The sequence below is a fragment of the Lonchura striata genome, chromosome 1A, assembly GCF_050655825.1.
Source record: "Lonchura striata isolate lonStrDom1 chromosome 1A, ASM5065582v1, whole genome shotgun sequence".
Lineage (NCBI taxonomy): Eukaryota > Metazoa > Chordata > Aves > Passeriformes > Estrildidae > Lonchura > Lonchura striata.
Window position 1 is genome coordinate 47,808,636 of NC_140741.1, and position 17,560 is coordinate 47,826,195.

At 39.8% G+C, this 17,560-nt stretch overlaps 1 protein-coding gene across 2 annotated transcripts; it reads left to right on the plus strand.

Annotated features, from left to right (window-relative positions):
• Positions 1-3,029: 3,029 nt before the first annotated feature.
• YEATS4 (YEATS domain containing 4) lies at positions 3,030-8,394 on the plus strand. 2 transcript variants are annotated; one of them, XM_085569148.1, is made up of 8 exons: positions 3,030-3,134; positions 3,224-3,343; positions 3,878-3,944; positions 4,035-4,129; positions 4,800-4,913; positions 5,511-5,603; positions 5,681-5,768; positions 7,713-8,290. In XM_085569148.1, exons 1-8 carry the CDS (start codon positions 3,084-3,086, stop codon positions 7,880-7,882), a joined length of 798 nt encoding a protein of 265 aa, XP_085425274.1. In that variant the 5' UTR covers positions 3,030-3,083; the 3' UTR covers positions 7,883-8,290. The 2 variants fall into 2 exon arrangements, with proteins under 2 accessions (XP_085425274.1, XP_021399943.1); XM_021544268.4 differs by lacking the exon at positions 4,800-4,913 and having other exon boundaries at positions 7,713-8,394.
• Positions 8,395-17,560: the final 9,166 nt, after the last annotated feature.

A 17,560-nucleotide genomic window follows, 5' to 3' on the forward strand; every position in this document is an offset into this window, starting at 1 on the left:
TTATTTTTTTTTTTTTTTTTTTTTTTTTTTGTAATAATTACAGCACTAGATAGTTCAGATTTTTAACTGTGAGGCACTTGGGTACATTACTGAAGAAGGGAAGGTTTCTAAAAATGCAAATTTATTTGTGGGAAAAAGTAGCAGCTTGCCAAAACCATGTTACCATCAAATTAAATTAGTAGTCTGTTAAAACAGGGTTAGTGAGAGAGATGATGGTATATCATTCCTTGCTGGAACCAGGTTTTTGCTACCTCCAGCTGCATTTGATCCTTGGAACAGATGGCCTCTTTGCCTGCTCAGTTTGTCCTTTCCAGGACTGGATGAAGTTTGAGGAAGGTCTTACATGACACTTCTGCAAGGGCAACTCCTGTGAGATTGTATGTAATCCCCTTACAAAGAATTAAACCCCACAATTTTGGAATTAAATCTTGGTATGACCTGACCTGGGTGAGGATGCTGAGGAACCTGGTAATTTTGCTGAGAATCTGAGTTGGAAGTTGTTCTTTTTGTGTTATGTATGACAGTATGCGGTGTTGTGTGTGCCATCTGAGGATGGCTGGCAGGTAAAGGGCTCAGCTCTGAGGAGCAGCCAGCTCCCTGTATGTGGCTCTTTCACAACAGTGACATGAAGAAACTTCACCTAAACTGCACACTTGGACACAGGCTGGGCTCAACAGTTACACTCTACATGGTGGCAGATCATGTGCAGCAGCTCCGAAAAACAGGTTGGTAGAAGCAGATTTCAGCATTTACCTTCTTCAGAGTGCTGCCAGCACTTTGCTACAGCCAGGAACCTGCCTAATGTGGTTTAGTTCAGACAATCCCATCCATTTCTAATCTCTCCTGTGTCATCTTGTTACGCAGGTTCTTCTCATTCCATATGTTCCAACAAAGGTTTGCCCTCCATAACCACAATCTGACTCTGAAATTCAGTGATTGTCTTGAAGCCTTCTGCATTTGAGATTATATCCTTTATTTCAGTTGGCACAGAGTGCATGTCCAGTGCCAGTTTCTCCAGTTCTGCCACTTCTTTTCTTAAATGTGCTTCCATCTTTGTAATAACATTCAAGACTGTGAATATTTAGATAATAAATCCATTAACCATTATTTTGGTGAACAAATTTTTTAGAAAAGGAATTTATTTCTTTTTCAATCAACCTATATCTCTATGATTGGCCATTCTTATAGGCAGAGCAGGTTGGGAATGGTGTGGGTGTGTTTTAACCTTCCATTGCAAAGCCACACAAGAAAGCAAAATAGCAAGAAAGGCTGGAAAATGTTGCTTGGTATATGAAGCTCAGTCTTGTCCTGGGGCAGGCAACTGCATCATTTAACTTCTTCTATCATTTATCTTGAAGCCTCGTAAAGGTCTGCCTGGGGTGTTTGCTCCTGCACTTCTTACAGGATGAGTATCCAGCTGCTCCCTTGATCCAGGGGCTACAAAAGGAAATTGCTGCCTGAGTTGTTTCTTGGCTAGATTATATTAATCTCATTTGTTTGCTGATACTACTTGCCCTCTTGTTATTTCCCTTCCCATCTTACTTAACTGTCTAAAGCATTTGCAACCTTTACCTTTATTTTGGCAAATTTGTTTAAGGAGGCTCTGGACTTCTTTAGGGCACATGGTGTTTACACCAATTTGCCCTGTTCTTGCGTATTTGCCTTTCAGTTAATTTTTTTCTATAACGGGAGATAATACACTAGGTATTAAGAATTGTTTTTTACTGTGGGGGTGGTGAGGTACTGCAATGGCTTGCCCAGTAAAGTTCTGGATGCCCCACCCCTGGAAGTGTTCAAGGCCAAGGTGCATGGGACTCTAAGCTACCCACAGTGGGGGCGAGGGCGAGAACTACATGGTCTTTAAGGTTCCTCCCAACCCATTTTATTATAGACTCTTTTAACAGAAATGTGCACTCTTTTCCAGGTGAGGTCTTAACAGGGTTTGTACGATAGCTTCTGATGAAGTTTTTGATGCTCTTACTTTTCTCTTTCTGACAGATTAACAAAGGTTGCTTACACTTTTCTTTTTAAAAACCAAAGCAGATATGTTCAAGCCCACCTATCCCAAAGGTAGATCTGTAAAGCAGTCATGAGTAAATGGGAGAAAAAGGTTTCTTCAGATCAGGAATTGCACCATTCCCCTTTTTGTTCATCTTGTCACTGGAATAAAGAGTCTTCCGCAGAAGCCAATTATTAATTAGAAGTTAGATTAACCTCAGAAAATTTTTATTTGAAGATAGAGCTTGACCACTTGTAAAAGAGTGGCCCAGCTGCCAGTCTTGCCAACTTGCTTTAATAAACATAGCTGTAACATTTCAGAGCTGTTCACACACTCTAGTTCAAACAAGGAACAGGGTAGGAAATTTTTGCTTTCTGGGAGAGGGTTAGGCATGATGTTCACTGTCTTCTTGTCTGCCAGGAGTCCCAGCACAGGTGTTGGAGGGATGCTCTGGAAAATGATTTGCAGGCAGGGTCTGTCTGCATCTCCCCAGAGGAGTCCACCAAGTCCTGCAGTCCGTGGCAGGGACAGACAGAGCTGGGCTGGAGGCACGGAGCAGCTCCACAAGTCAACAACCCCCTCAGACTCATCTCTGAGAGAGCTGGAGAGGGACTTTTTGCAAAGGCACGCAGTGTCAGGCCGAGAGGGAATGGCTTTAAAACTGAAAGAGGACAGAATTTAAGTTGATATCGTGAAGAAATTCTTCCCTGTGAGGGCGCTGAGGCAGTGGAACAGGTTGTCAGGGCAGCTGCGGATGCCCCATCACTGGGAGCGTTCCAAAGCCAGGCTGGATGAGGCTTTGAGCACGCGGGGCGTGGATCCGGGGCGCCGTACGGCGCCCCGGATCCACGCCCCGCGTGCTCAAAGCCTCATCCAGCCTGGCCTCGGCGCGGGCCGGGCGGGCTCCCGCTCCGCCCCGGCTCCCGCTCCGCCCCGGCTCCCGCTCCGCCCCGGCTCCCGCTCCGCCCCGGCTCCCGCTCCGCCCCGCCTCCCGCTCCGCCCCGGAAGCCGCGGGGGATGGCGGTCGCGGGGCGGCGGCGGCGGGCGCGGGTGGCGGCGGCGGCGGGCGGCGCCCCCGGGCAATATGTTCAAGAGAATGGCAGAGTTCGGGCCTGACTCCGGCGGCAGGGTGAAGGTGCGGGCGCCGGCGGGGCTCGGGCCGCGGGGGGCGGCGCGACGGCGCCTCTGAGCGCGGCGCGCTCGCTTGTGTTCCTTTTCCCTCAGGGCGTCACCATCGTGAAGCCCGTCGTGTACGGGAACGTCGCGCGGTACTTCGGGAAGAAGAGGGAGGAGGATGGTCACACTCACCAGTGGACGGTGTATGTGAAGCCGTACCGGAACGAGGTAGAGCGGAGCCGCTTCCCCGAAAGGCTGGCCAGGCTTTGGAGCAGGCGTTGTGGGGAACCGGGAGCTGCCGTCCATGGGAGTGTGCAGAGCGCCTGTGGAGGTGGCCTTGGGTTAAGGGTTGGACTCCGTGATGTTAGAGGGCTTTTCCAGCCCAGCAGCACCGGGACGCGGCGGTTTGAAAAACCGGGATTGGAGGAAACGGCAGGAGGGTCTTTGGCTGTAAACCGAGAAACACACAGGCTGGTTTGGGCTTCCGAAAAGGAAAACCGTGGGAAAGGCATGCTTCCATTTATGTTTTCTGGAGTGATCCTTCCCAGTGTAGGGGAAGACTGGAGAATATTCACGGGGATGAAATACTAACAGACCTGTGTGCAAGAACTAATTTTTGCATTTACTGCTTTGCTTTCCTTCTGTGCTTAAAGTCAGAAGAAATACTATTTAAAATCAGAAGTAATGTAGGCACGTAGGATAGATGACCGAATAGTAACTTGGCATGCTGAATAATCACAAATAACAATGTTTCTGTTTCAGGACATGTCTGCATATGTGAAAAAAATTCAATTCAAGTTGCATGAAAGCTACGGTAATCCTTTAAGAGGTGGGTTTTGCATTTGGGCAGTTGTTCCTAGAACTGGGCTTTTGTTTTAGCTTTATCATGGGATTAACACTTCTATGTTGCCTCTTGCAGTTGTTACCAAACCACCATATGAAATCACTGAAACAGGCTGGGGTGAATTTGAAATAATCATTAAGATATTTTTCATTGATCCAAATGAAAGACCTGTAAGTACATTGAACTTTTAACAAAGCTTAAATAATTAATTATGGTGGCCTACAGCTCTAGGAAATAGTTGGTCAAAATAAGTCTCATTGGCCATGGAAGTAATAAAAGTCTTTTTTGAAGAAAATTATTTTAAGGATTGGTCTCATTTTCCTCTTCCTGTGCTACACTCCTGGTATTCATGTGCTTGGCTTCTCCAACTCACCTGGGTTGAGCACATGCTGAGGATTTCTCTTCTGCTTAACTTCCAAGCTCTAGGATATTTGAGTATTTTAATTTTTATTTTTTCTGTCAGAATAAAATCAGTCAAAAAGCAGTAGGGCTACTATGCTAACATAAGTCTCTGCCTAAGAAGACCACGTTTAAAACAACTCTGTAGTTGTATAAAGTATTGGAATTAATTTCTTCCATTTGTGTGTTTAAGACATATATTGTTGGTTTGTTTATGCAGATTTAGGTAGGAAACTCAATTATGTTAGGGGAAAAGGATGTTTATTTCTGGAAGGATTGAGTTCCTTCTGTACATGAACAATCCTTTTTTAATCCATTTGTTGCTAAATGAGAATGAAACTGAATTTCATAGTTTTTTTGAATACGTGTCAATTGGTAACAATGGGTTTCCTTTGGTGTTGGGCTCGGTAGCATCCTGACTTGTATTAATTCCGTTCACAGCTTGACCAAGCTGTCCTAAGGTTGGTTGGGTGTTTTTTCTTTGCTGCTGTTCTTGGAAGGCTGTTTGGGAGCATGTCACGTTCTTCCTTTCCAGGAGGTACCAAGGGGAGTCAGGTACTGCTCTGTTCCACCGCCGCTCCTGGGCCTGTTTGTGGAAGGGAGAAGCGTGGGCTGTGTGTGCTCTTCCCAGACCATGGGCCAGGTGGTCAGTGGCTCCTCCAAGCTGCACAGAGGGCTTCCAGTCCTCTCCCCACCCTGCCATTTGCAGGGCAGGGATGGAAGAGTAACCCCACAAAGAGAGATTTCAGTGAAAAGCAATTCGTAGCATCCCTGGTGCTTTGTTTTCTCAAGAATAGAGGATAAGGTCACAGAAAGCACTTTCTAACTGATTAATTGAGAAAGTCAGTTCTAATTAAATCACCCATTTGGAAATGTTTCAGAAGAGATAGTATTTTTTATAGATCAGTTCTAAACCACTTTGGAGACATTTTTAAAGTCTCAAGAGGCTATTGGACAGTTGGCATGTTTTAAGAGTTAATGTTAAATTTAAAGTAATTCTACTGAAGCTATATGACATTTATATTTGCATTCCTAAAACATTTTTAAATCCTGCAGTTATTTTGTAGGAACAAATACTACTTGTTGATATCTAGAACAAGAGTTCTATTTTGCTACAATTTTGAAGCTAATAAAATTCTGTCTTTTGCATAGGTAACTTTATATCACTTGCTGAAGCTTTTTCAGTCGGATACCAATGCCATCCTGGGGAAGAAAACTGTAGTTTCTGAATTCTATGATGAAATGGTATGAACATTCTTAATGTAATCCTCACTTTATTTTGAAGAGCATTAGTGATACCATGTATTTTTCTCTTTCATTAGATATTTCAAGATCCTACTGCAATGATGCAGCAGCTGTTAACAACATCTCGTCAACTAACACTAGGTGCTTATAAACATGAAACAGAGTGTAAGTTGAAAATTAAACTATTAAACTTTAGAAATAACAATAGATGGATTTGCTTTTAACATGGTTTTTGTGTGGGGCTGTAACAGTACAATGGATTTGGAGGATGCAAAAAGCTGGTAATTTTGGATTATATTTAGCTTCAATTTTTGCAAAGGTATTAATACTTATCTGAAAACTTCTAAGATTTTCTTATCCCTGTGGCTGCAAAAAACAAAAGGAATTAGGAATTATTTGGTATGATGGTATGAACTACACCTAGTCTGACATCTTTGAAATGAATTAAACCAGAGGATAAATGAAGGCCACCCTATAGTACAGTTATGTTCAGCACTGCAAGCAAAGGTCACACTTGAAGGCATGAATTACAGAACAGTTAGTGATGTTTAAGTCAAAGCAGCAATCCTTTGTGGATAAAGAGTAGTGTCTGAAAGTTCTTTTTCCCTTCTACTTCTTTAATTTTAGGAAATTTCATAACATACTTCTTAAGTACATCATAATGGTTTTTGTGGCATTTTTATCCAATTTGTCTCCAAATATAAGCAAAAATATTAAGAGAACTAAGGAAATTTATTTAAAGATCCATTGATTCATAAGTTGTAATGCATTTAGTAATTATTTATTTTCTGATCTTTTGTATTTCATCTGTTGTTTGCTTTCTGAGAGTAGAAGATCTAGTATTTATTGAGCCAAAATCCTGCCCTATTAATTACAAACCTTAATCCATTGTAGTCCGCCTCACCTGACCTTAATGTTCACCTGACAACAAATGTCAGGTATTTTTTGGTCAGCAAACACCTAGAGCTAAGAGTGGCAAGTGATTATGAGTTTGAAGCTCTTTAAAGTTAGGGTTTCTATTTGCCTGATGCCTGCTTGCTTATGTGGATATGTGAGCTATTTGTATTTCCTGCCTCAGGTCAGCCAGTCTTGAGGTAGATTTTTGGTTTTGTTGCATGTTACAGTTTTTGTTTAGAAAATGTTTAATAATATGATTGAGAAAAACATCCTCATTTAAACTTTTTTTCATTTAAAATTTTTTGGATATTTCTCCAGACAGCAGTAGAATTTTTCAGTGTGGTTTCTTTGTAGAAATAGTTCCTTAAAATGTGCTAATGAAGCAGATATTTGCCACTGCCACAGTTATGTAATGTGTGGGATATGAGTGATCTCTGCAGCCTTCATAGATTTGTCTTTACCATCTTTGTCCTAAAACTTGTGCATGAAGAAATAATAAAAAAATAGAATGCTTGGTGTCAGATATTTGTTAAAGCAGGGCAGTGTAACCAGAACTTCCAGATCTGTAGAATTAAACTCCAGTGAGACACAGAAAATGGTTAAAGTACATGGAGGAGGAACCACAGAATGGTGTAGGCTTGAAGGGACCTCTGGGTGCATGTTGTCCATCCCCTGCCCTAGCAGGGCCACCTACAGCTGGTTCCCCAGGATTGTGTCCAGATGGCTTCTAAATGTGTCCAATGGTGGGGATTTCACAGCCTCTCCGGGCAACCTGTGGTCACTTTCACAGACAGAGTTTCCTGACGTTCACAAGGAACTCCCATGTTTTAGTTTGTGCCTGTGGCCTCGTGAGCTGTCACTGGGCACCACATACTAATATTCTCTGTAATTTTCTATGTATTTGCTGTCACCATGTCAGGTTTTATTTTCATCACCTAACTTTAAAAAAAATCAGAAAATTATTTTATTAATTGTATAACTATTTGCAAAACTGATGGGCTGAGGGCTGAATAACAGCAAAACAAGTTGGGGTTTTTTTTCCTACATCGAGATTCTTATGTGGATACCATTTTGATTACAACTATTGAATCTCTAAGGCTAACAGTAACAGGTTTTTTTTCAGGACAAATGATATCCAAATTACTGTTTCAATTTTTTTTTAAAAAAAGAAAATTTCATGACACTTTATATTTTTCTTTATCACTGCCATAGTTGCAGATCTTGAAGTGAAAACCAGGGAGAAGCTTGAAGCTGCCAAAAAGAAGACTAGTTTTGAAATTGCTGAGCTTAAAGAAAGACTAAAAGCAAGTCGTGAAACCATCAACTGTTTAAAGAATGAAATCAGAAAACTTGAAGAAGATGATCAGTCTAAAGATATGTGACAAATGCTGACTTGAGTGTGTACTGAAAATGGAAAGACTTGAGTCATGGAATTGTATGAGTTTTCTTCAGCTCTTTAACTGGGACTACGAGAATTTCACTGGCAAATGATGCAAGTTTGTGGCTATCAACTCCGTAAATGGAAGAAAAAAGAAAGAATGTATTCTTGTTTTATAGTTAAAATCTATGGGTACTTAGGATTTTGTTCAAGTGGAAGTGGTCTTGAAGACCAGACTACTTTTTCTTTGAAAACTGCATTTGAGTCGTGTATGAAAACTTTGTATCGTCTTGTATTAGTTCAATATGATTTTACAAAATGCTGGTGTTTACTTTTTTTACTTTTTTTTCTACTGACTGTTTAGAGCTGCATCTTTAAAGCTAAAAATAAAATACACATTTTTTTATTTTAATGCTTTTTGCCTCTGTCCAGCTTCAAGAATAACTGTAAGTATGCTACTTACAGTAGCATACCCTGATTTCAGGTAGAGGCTGAAATACAAAGGTATGCAAGTTATTTAAGTCTGGTTACAGTGATTTTTGGCATGTCTCTCTATGGTCAGCACAATGAGAACACTTTCTGAAAACAGGATTTTAAATAACTTGTATCTACAGATCAGAGTTTCTGGCCCCAAAGCTGCTTTAACACATACAAATGCATCAATGCTACAAACTATGCTCAGAAGCAGCAAATAATTCCAGTATGTTTTGTAGGATTTTGTTTCATATTTGTAATTTACTACAGTCACTTCATCAAATACTGTCTCTGCCACTTCTTCCTCCTCTCACTCTACCCTGCTCCAGCCTGGTGTCCATCCCACAAGAGGCAGTCTTCCATTAATTCCTCCACTGGGAGAGCTTCTCAGTGGCTACACTTCTTCACAAAGCATGAAGTCCCTCTTGGGACTTCCAACAAACCTGTCCTGCCAACAAACCTGACCAGTGTGGGCTCCTTTCCATGGGGCCACAGGAGCTCGTCCAGTGCAGGCTTTCCACGGGATCAGAGTCTCCTTTGGGCGTCCCTTTGGTCTCGTGTGAAGTCTTCCATAGGCTGCAGGTGCATCTCTGCTCCAGCACCTAAGGCATTTCCTTCCTCACTGACTACAGTGCCTGCAAGGCTGTTCCTCACGTATTCTCAGTCCTTTCTCCACTCCTGTTCCCCCTGCCCAAGCAGGTTTTTTTTCTCCCTTTTAAAATCAGCAAGCTGTTGTGCTCAGCCTTGGCCTGTGGCAGGTCCAACCTGGAGTCATCTGGCATTGGCTCTGGTGGACACAGGGGATGCTTCTGGCAGCTTCTCACAGAAACCACCCCTATAGCCCCCTCACTACCAAAACCTTGCCACATAATTCTTAAGTCATTTGCAAGTGTTCAATCCTTTAAGAACAAAGCACTCATTTCTTCATATTTGAAACAACTGATGATTGATGGGCTTCTATATGGCTTAGTGAAGTGAAAGTTTCATCACTCTGTATGTAGATTTAGAGTTTTCATTAAGAACAGCAACTTTGCATAGTATTATGAATACACATAGGTTGAGGAACAGCTTGTACTGTGGTATCCACACAGACCCTTCCTAGTAGTGCAGAATATCCAAATTTGTCAGTTTTTGGTTACCTATGTGCTTTGGTTTCTTTATTCAGTAGCCAAGTTCTTTCTAAGCAGCAGCTGAAGAATGTCATTTTCAGAGATGTGCACTTGCATGAGCCACAGTATATTGTGCGTGCTGAAACAAAAATGGGAATGGAAAACACAAGTTTTGGTGTATACATTATTATTTTCATATTTGTCAGTTAAAATAATAGTAATGATGACCAACTCAAATGGAATATTAAAGAGGTCTGTAGGAGCTGTGACTAGCATGAATAGGTCTGCCACAACAGACTTGAACAGACCAAAAAATAATGGAGATGTACCTTTTGAATCCAACTCTTTGTGGGAGGCTGAAATACTTTTTTTGTTTACATCCAATAAACAGCCTAGTGTCTTAAGATACAGGAGCAATGATCTTGGCTCCGCTGCTAGTAGCCATCAGCATGCTAGACCACAGATGTAATTTCTGTTTGGAGTTAGTGGTCTTTTTTTCTTCAGTTTTTCTTTCAACTGTTTGTATTTTTTTTCCTTCTCCTTTGCACTCTCTGCAAAGATCTTAGAAGAGTCATTAGGCTCCTTTCTCAATAATAAGAAAATTATTTGCTAACACAGCTGTCTGTGCTGAGTAGTCACTGTCAATAGACAATAGGAAGAACACAAAGTTCCAGTTAGATTCTGTGCTTTCGTTAGAAAACATTTTTTTCAGGTGCTGAGAAAACAACTGAGCCCTAGATAGTAACTAAATTCTGGGAGAACGACAATTCTTCATAGACTCAGTCATAGAGTATCCTGAGTTGGATGGGACCCACAAGGATCAAGACCAGCTCCTGACCTTGCACAGGCCATCCTCAAGAACTCCATATAATCTCAGCTAATTGAGAGGTTATGCTTGTTCCTATGTGCTCTGCAGTTAAAAGCTATGAATGCAAACACCTGAGAGCGTGGTTTACACAGTAAATTTGCAGTAAGTGTTGATCTTCTAGTGCATATCATTTTCAAAGGTATTAGAACTGAAATGGAGTGGGCTACCTAAGGACACAGTTGCATTTGACCTCCATTGCCTTGAAGAAAAAGCCAAATGCTACACTAAGGACACAGTTGCATTTGATCTCCATTGCCTTGAAGAAAAAGACAAACCCAAATGCTACACTTGGCTTCATTTTTGGCAACCCTATGGAGATGCAACTCCAGAAAAATAGTTCCAGTTTGTGCTTGCCAGGGTGCAAACTTAAATGCTGTTTATATTGCTGAAGCTGACCTTATACTATGGCTTCATCCTGAGTTATCATTGGGAAACACAATTGTATTTAAATCTTGTTTTGCAGAGGAGGAGAAAAAAAAAATCTCACTGTGCTATAGGTACAGTTTGATATCATTGAATGGCACAGTGATTTGTTCAGTTGCTGGCACTAAAACTTTAACCACCACTTGAAGTAACCTTTTGCTAGGTAAAGATAAACATGGTTTATCTCAGTTTACATGCTTACTGTTTTGAGTTTTACCAGTGAGCATCAATATCAAGTATGCAAAACTATTAGTTAGTGTCATTGCCACTTAAATTATAAAGACCTGAGCATTTAAAATGTTTTTGATAAGACAAATTAATACTCATCACAATAATTTCAGACAAGGAATCATTACTCAGTACCCAGTATTATATATCACTAGTCTTTTTCTTACCTAGCTCCATCTCATATAACTCAGTTCTTTCCTTTGGGTTTGGCACACTGTAGTTTACTGTCAGACTGTGAAGTACTATAAGGCTGTTGCCCAGGATGTTTCTCATCAGAAGTGCCATTATCTGACAGGAGATGTATAGATACAGTTAAAGAATTTTCGCAGTCAATAGAGATGGAACTGGAAGCAACATTAAAGTACTGTCTTCATTTTCTTTCTAGACAGATGCTGGTAGTAACACCAATCTTTTGCTGCTCATGTATTTAATCCATAGAAAATACATCAAAGTGTGTTTGTGTCTTAATGAGAATACAGATTTAAGAGCATTTCAGGTTATTTTCAGACATGATGTTTTCCAAACACCAGGGGGCAGGTATGCCCAAAATAGTCTCCAGTCTCTACAGCAGTTTAATTACTGGTATTTTGGCAGATCTGTGACATCTGTGGTTAATCTCATTTGCTTTGACACTGGGTCCTGATGAGAGCACCTGTATTTGTTTCTGCAGAGGTGACCAAATGATGTCTTGCATGTTACAGAACTGTTCAGCAGCCTTGTCAACAAATCAAGTGTGCCATGCCAGGAAGCACAAAATAAAGCATGAGTGTTTAGAATTTTTCTCTATTTGGGAAGGGAAGAAGCTTTCAAAATACAAATCTCTGGTGCTGCTTTTAGTTTTTGGGGTTTTTTTTCCCCTTTCAGGCCAAGATTATGTGTCAAATGAGTGCACAAAACATAACTAAGGCATTCTACTGGACTGCACACTTTGCTTGCACTCAATTGCATGTCCAAATTGGCAGAATTTTACACCAGTAAAAGCAATTATTTTTTGCAACTTAGTGTTGATAAAGTTAATAAACTGATTTGACTACTTACTGCATTATGAATAATGAACCTTTGGCTTCCAAGTGTGTTGGAAGTTCTAATTTGCCTGCATACAGCAGGGAAGAACAGTTTCACTTAAGAGGGGGAAAAAAAGAGAATTAGGATGGTAGAAAAGGATAGCAGCAACGAGAAATTATGTATCTATTTAGTTGGGATTTATGTAACATTTGCTTATACATTCATACTATTTCCACTTAAAAATGTTTTAAGCTAGCACATGAAGTCATGTAAGTTTCTCGTGAAACAGTCCAGTCTATACAAATAGCTAATACATATCCAGAATTTAAATTTACATCTTGATTTTCATAGGAAAAATCTCTTGAATGTCAGTGATTAGGCCACAAAAAGAACTTCATTAACATTGCAATATACAGTATTTGTCCTACTCTACCCCTAATAATGACTGTCTTTTTAAGGTGTTCATTCCCTCACACTTGTGGGGAATTGTGTACTTTAGGACAGAAAACCAATTTTATCTGATCTACTACTGGCTTCTGCATTGCAAATATTTTCACCTGAAGTGATCAATACCTTATTTTCTTCTTAATATCTTAATTTTACAATGGTAGGAAAATCTCACTTTTTTCCAGTCTACAAACCAGCTTTTTTCAAATTGAACATTTTGTTTAACCTCTGATCTAGAATGTTAAAGAAGCATCTCTATGTTTTTAAAATAAGAATTAATCCAGGTTATTTTTGTTTTAATTACTGTCTTGAGTAGAGTGACAACTGTGTTCCACCTAAAGTTCCATTCAGGTCCCAATCCACCTGAAATCTGAGCAGGTAAAAAGAAGAATATTGAGAAGTTATGTTTGAGGAGTTTGCAGTTAACTTTTGATGTTATTTCCCAGTTTCTTTCTGGAAGATTATATAGTAGGTAAAGCATTTACTTGGTAAGCGAAATATTCCTGAGGAAAACTGCATGACACAGTTTTAGTTCTTCACCATGATATCATGAGAGTACTCTCCTGTGCTGCTGCCAACAGTGAGCTCTGCAGGATTCCTGAGCTGTAGCTGACACTGATGCTGCAGAGTGCTAGCTTCAGTCTTACTTAAATCTAGACACAGTTTGTGTGACAACTCTGAATACATTGTGATCATTGAGTAGCTGTGCATTCCAGCATGTCTCTGTGCCCCTGTGTAAAAATACCCCTAAGAAACCAAAACTCTGGGGCTGAACTTCTATCCTGGATACAAAAAATAAAGTTTGCAGATCTACTGTATTTTAATAATAATGTTTTGTAAATGCTATGTAATGCTAAATCATTGATGTTTCACATCAGATTCTTGTTACCATTACAGCTTTGGTTGGAATTTCTGTCTAAAAAACCCCATCACCACATAAATCAACTCAGTTATTTGTGTTCATTCTGATCTCTTTACTGCTCCATACTCATACCTGGTTTTTTGAGGACTGACTGTGGTTTACTCTACTGGGGTTAGAATTGCATCCAAACTAACTTCAGTGAATATACTTTGTAATTGTGAAGCAGAACTGGATTTGAAATAACTCTCATGATCAAAGATTCCAAGAAGCTTTTGTAGTAATTGGAGAATAACAACTATAAAAAAATGTGTTTGCTTCTCATATTTAAATGAAGCATAAAGATAAAATGCATGAGAGACATATTAAATTAACACAGAGATACTTTATCTGATAAGACCAAAGCAATTGAGTGGGATTTTAATTTAGGCATTTGACTGACTTTGTGAAAAAAGAAATGTTTTTGAAGTAATGCTGGCCTTGTTCCACAATATCTGAAAGGTTCACTCAGTTGTGGATTGTTACACTGGGCTATTCCCTTCACTGATGATATATTATTATTTATATTGTATCCTGAGAATACTGCACATGTAAAATGCACAGGCAGAGTTCCAGGCCTGAAGGCCTGCAATCTGAATGGGCAATATGGGATGGGTGGTACAATAAATTGCTGTTCTTTTCTCTAAATGTAAGCAATGTCTTTCAGCTCTAAAATGATACCCATCACCCACTTTGATCTGAAGAAGCATTCAGTACAGTGCAGTTCTCATCCTGTGGCAGCACAACCCAGTCTGACTATAGTGGGTAAGAGAAGCAACTGTTGTCTATGAATTCACCATCTTTAATAAATCAGACTTATTTTAAAAGAAGCAGTATTCCAGGAAGTCATTTGCATAAAAAATGTTGCTATGGCTTTAAGAAAGGAGAGATTGAAAAAGAGCGAAAATATTCTGAAAATCTGCCATTTGTAGCAAAAAGGCTGTTTGAGGGTTGAAGTGGGTACACATTTGGTACAGAATTAAGTAGCCTTGGGAAAAAAAAATAAAGAACAAAAACTCCAATCATCTTGCTTCATACTTTGACGAAATAATCCTGTTCCCACCAATTTTGAAAGCAGAATAAAGAACCCAAATACTTCAGGCTGCTTCACAGTGGTCTGCACTGATGAGTGGGTCTCATTTAAAACCAGGATATGCAGTCTACCCTGAGCTCTGACACAAACAGCAACTAATTGAACATCTCAGGAAAGGCCAAGACTGTGACAGAGAGAGAAGGAAAAGCCCATCAAAGATCATCTATGGTCCACAGTTACCAGTTTGGCTCTCCTGACATAATGAAGCTCTCTGTCATGAGGGGCAGAAGTTTTCTTGGCAGTGCAATGAACTTCTCCAAGAGGCAGGCTCATAAACTTCACCTTTTTTCACTTCATCTTGAAGGCCTATTTCTTTGGGGTTCTTTGATGTAAACACAAGACATTTTTTTAAAAAAATGCTTTATTAAAGCAAAAACTGTTTTGTCATCTTTCACTCCTCCTGCAAGCAGTGAAGCAGTGGGGAACAACAAACACAACTGGGCAAATCTCTATTAATAGAATTAGTTAGTCCCACCTGAACCAAACTGCTTCAGGAAAAATCTTATGAGCAAGACTTCCTTGGTCTCCATCCTTCAAACTCTTCCCCGTACTTGTTTCTGCATGAGAGAATAATGTTGGTATATATTTTGATTTTGTCCCTAAATTGCCTTAAAATACAAGCTATTATATGCTACTGAAGGGAAATTTAATTATTTCTGCTTGAAATAATAATTGGTTAAAATATCATTACGTTAACAACTCAGCTTTTATTTCCCTTGTTTCAAGCAATTATGTAGTTTGCTTCTACTGACTTATGTGTGAACTTAGGCAGTGCTAAAAGTTAGAAATAATATGCTGGCTGCAAAATGAGAGTGCGAAAACAGCTCTACATTTTGTTACCAATAATTCTGCTTTGCCACAAGTCACCTTTTCTTCTTCTATGCCTCTTCTGAGGGAACTTGTCCAATGTTATTTCCACAGACTTTTACACTGTCTGTCTCAACTCTAACTAAAGTTTTTTCTTGGAGGGCTTGGAGTGGTTCATCACTTTGGATGGCCCATTACCTTTACTTGGTGGTTTCTGCCCACATGGTTATAAGGTCATCTTTTTCCTAAAGAAGTCCACTCCTAACATGATGGGGAGAAATGGAAAAAAAAAAAACCAAAAAAAACAAAACCAAAAAACCCTGGCACTTATGCTTTTCTTCTCTTAAAACATGGGGGTATGACCAGTACTTCAGCAAAAGCTTTGTAAGCTGAGCCTTTCCCTAAGCAGGGGTGATACCCTTGGGGGGGGGGGTAGGTGGTACCTTTCAGAGTGCTCCAGTTTTCCCCTGTCTGGCTAAGTCACAGTGCTTAGTTATCTACTCATGTCCAGGTGTGATTCTGGAGTCTGTGGGACAACGGCACATGAATGAAGGCGAGTGAAGCCTGCTCTACCAGTGTTCAGAACAGCTGACCTTGCACTTCCTTTGACCACTGCTTTCACTAACAAATCATGATTAAGAGGCAGAAGTGTAATCCTGCCAGTGTGAGCTTGGGTTCCCTCTGTAGATTTACTGCTAAGTAGGCAGAATTGTTTTGGAAGAGAGAGAGTGTGTTTTACTTTTTCTCAACATGATAATTTGACTTCTTCAGAAGAGCTTTTATGTTTTTCCTGAAGTACTATATCCATCCCAGGGAAACTGCATATCGCCATGAGTCCAATTTATGTCACTATTTATATAAAAGTTAATTTGAAGTAATGAATTTTTTTTTTTTTTTTTTTTTTTTTTTTTTTTTTTTTACTCTGGATAGGAAAAACACAGGATTAAAACAATCACCATTAAATCTGATTTTGCTAAATCAGTTCTATCACTGCTAGGAGAAAAAAAGTTCCGGTTGCAACTTTAAATGTTCCTTTAAACTTCTTCCTGAGCACACCAAAGGGCACTTTTCTAGGAAAAGCCACTCTCATTGCATAGGATGTGCTAATTTGTGTGTAAGAGAGTTTCAGAAAGGCAGATACACAATTCTGGTATGTAATGTAGATTAGAAGTTAACATGAAAGACTATTTTAATGTCCCTTAGCTATGCAAATGACCAAGTAGAGCAGCAATTATCTACCTGTGACAATGCAGGTCTTTCCACTACTGCTAAGGATAGCTTTTTGAGAAGGTACCTGCTGCCCCTAAAAGCATTGGGTTGCCTGAGGATCATTTTAACAATCTTTGAACATGAAAAAAGTTTATTTAAATGTAGTCCTGAGACCTGGAATGCTTCATTCACCCATTCATGAGAAGCTGTCTGTAAGCTGATGCAAAATACATACAGTCAGAGCTATTCTAGTAAAAGTTTACACTCATTTGCCAGTTTTCTTCCCTCACTGTCTCAGATCCTACATGTTGCCATGTTATCATCAGACTTTCTGCTACTGCCCTGCATTTACTGATTTGAAACCATAGCAGGACATACTCTTGTAACAATGCAGACCCAAGGAGAAAGTTGTTTTTTCTCTCTAGTAGTCACCATTCATAACTTATAATATACATTGTGAAAAGACTGAAGAAAACCATTGATTGATTTAAATCTGCTTTAATTTTTGACCAAAGGCAAAAACTCCACACACTGATGCTTAATCATATTTTGCATCAAGTACAAGCATGCAGTATTCCATACAAATTCCATAAGGTGTTTAATCTGCTATTGCAAAAATACTTATTTGCATACAATCACACCCTGCTGTGGTTTTAAATGTTTTCTGAGAATGCATTTTGAGACTATTATCTTAACCTCACTGCCTTTCTACCCACATACAGACTAACAAACATGCAAACCCTTTAATTTTTATTCAGGCCTGACTGTAATTAAGTTGAAGTACATTTGTTCTTTAAAACTATAGGACTCAGCTTATTCCATAAGTATTGCTGATGGTTGTTAAGTTGCTGAGCTGCGGCAGGATCTTCAGCTTACAAATAAAAGTTCTTATTACAGGAGAAAACAGTGATGGGCAGTTTTGGGTGTTGCTGTAGTCTGAATTGTTTGTTCATGCCATGCATTCCAGGTGTTGAACAGAAGCAGTCAGCCACAAACAGCATTATCTCACCTTTCAAAGATCTTAGCCCAAGTACTAAAAAGCAGTGACCCTAGTTAGACATATCAGGGTGAAGAACAACTTTTTACTGACTTTCTTGCTGGAGACAAGTTTGATCCAGATG